This window comes from Cyprinodon variegatus, unplaced genomic scaffold, assembly GCF_000732505.1.
Source record: "Cyprinodon variegatus isolate N-32 unplaced genomic scaffold, C_variegatus-1.0 Scaffold105, whole genome shotgun sequence".
In the NCBI taxonomy this organism is placed as follows: domain Eukaryota; kingdom Metazoa; phylum Chordata; class Actinopteri; order Cyprinodontiformes; family Cyprinodontidae; genus Cyprinodon; species Cyprinodon variegatus.
The window spans coordinates 1304982-1306114 of NW_015150558.1; the positions used below are offsets into that span (position 1 = coordinate 1304982).

Genomic DNA, 1133 nt, shown 5'->3' on the forward strand with positions numbered 1-1133 from the left:
GCTTGGCCATTTAAGGCTTTATATGTGAGAAGGAGGATTTTAAATTCTATTCTGGATTTAACAGGAAGCCAATGAAGAGAAGCCAGGATAGTTTTATGTTTTTATTAAATACAGGCAGCTATAAAGATAACCAGATTATTATGCACTTGAAGCAATAAACTCAATTTATTTTAAATGAATACACTCTTCATTGAGATAAACCTCTTGGTTCTTTTCTCCGGGTTGGTTTTTAAACCTGCAGCTTTAGCTTTTGGACGCCAGGTGTCGCCATTTACCAAACTTCACTCGCAGCACGCGCACTAGGTAAACTCCACGTGAACGCTCCGCTGCGCGTGCCCGAGTCCCTCCTCTCCTACCCTGAAGTTGAGGAGAAGTTTGAGGATCCAGATTGAGACTCGGTGAGGAGTCAGCGGAGAGACAGCAGGGCGGACTGAAGCAGGCAGCCAACATGGACGACCTGGGTAAGCAGCGCGGGGGGGGATTTAGCGGCTAAAACAACAGTTCTGATGGACCGCTAATCACTGGAGACGTTTCTAACATCAGAATAAAATGTTTCAGCGGTTTGTGAAAAAGATAAATGATTTTTTTTCCTCCGTCGCTGATTCGCTTCTTTTAGTTCTTTGGAAACATCGTAGGAAGTTAGCGGCTGGACCTCGCTAGCCTTTCACCCCCCCTCCCATGTTCTGGTTCTGGTTCTGGTCCGTCTCAGGGTCCAGTCCCTTCTGCAGCGGTGTGTCTCAGCAGGGGAGGTTCTGTTCTGTTCGGTTCGGTTGTTCCCAAGCTTTAAAGTCAAAGTTCTGCCTCCTGGCCCCAGGCCACTCATTCCAACTTTGAAGTATTGGAGCCTCCAGGCCTCCGTATTTAGCCCTGTGTGTTTAAAGCAGCTGTTCTCAGGCTGATTTCCTGCTAAAACAGCAGAAGGTCCGACTGCCCCAGGAACAGGGGCGGTGCTAGACCAAATGTACCAGGGGGTACACCAGCATGTTTTCAGGGGGGCACAGAAAAGCATGAAATAAAAAACAGGTCAAGAGATTCAAATATATTAAAGGAATAGTACACCCAAAACATGATTAGCCTTCATTTTCTACTCACCCCCATGCTGAACAACACTCTGGAGTACTTTTTTGATATCT

The 1133-nt window shown here is 46.5% G+C and overlaps 1 protein-coding gene across 2 annotated transcripts in view; it reads left to right on the forward strand.

The window, feature by feature from the left end:
- The first annotated feature begins 305 nt into the window (after window positions 1-305).
- The window catches only part of pxn (paxillin), a 31335-nt gene continuing 30507 nt past the window's right edge, over window positions 306-1133 (forward strand). For both annotated transcript variants that reach the window (XM_015374584.1, XM_015374585.1), the window contains exon 1: window positions 306-461. In XM_015374584.1, the coding sequence (XP_015230070.1) occupies window positions 449-461 (13 nt within the window). In that variant the 5' untranslated portion in view covers window positions 306-448. The remainder of the gene's footprint in view (window positions 462-1133) is intronic.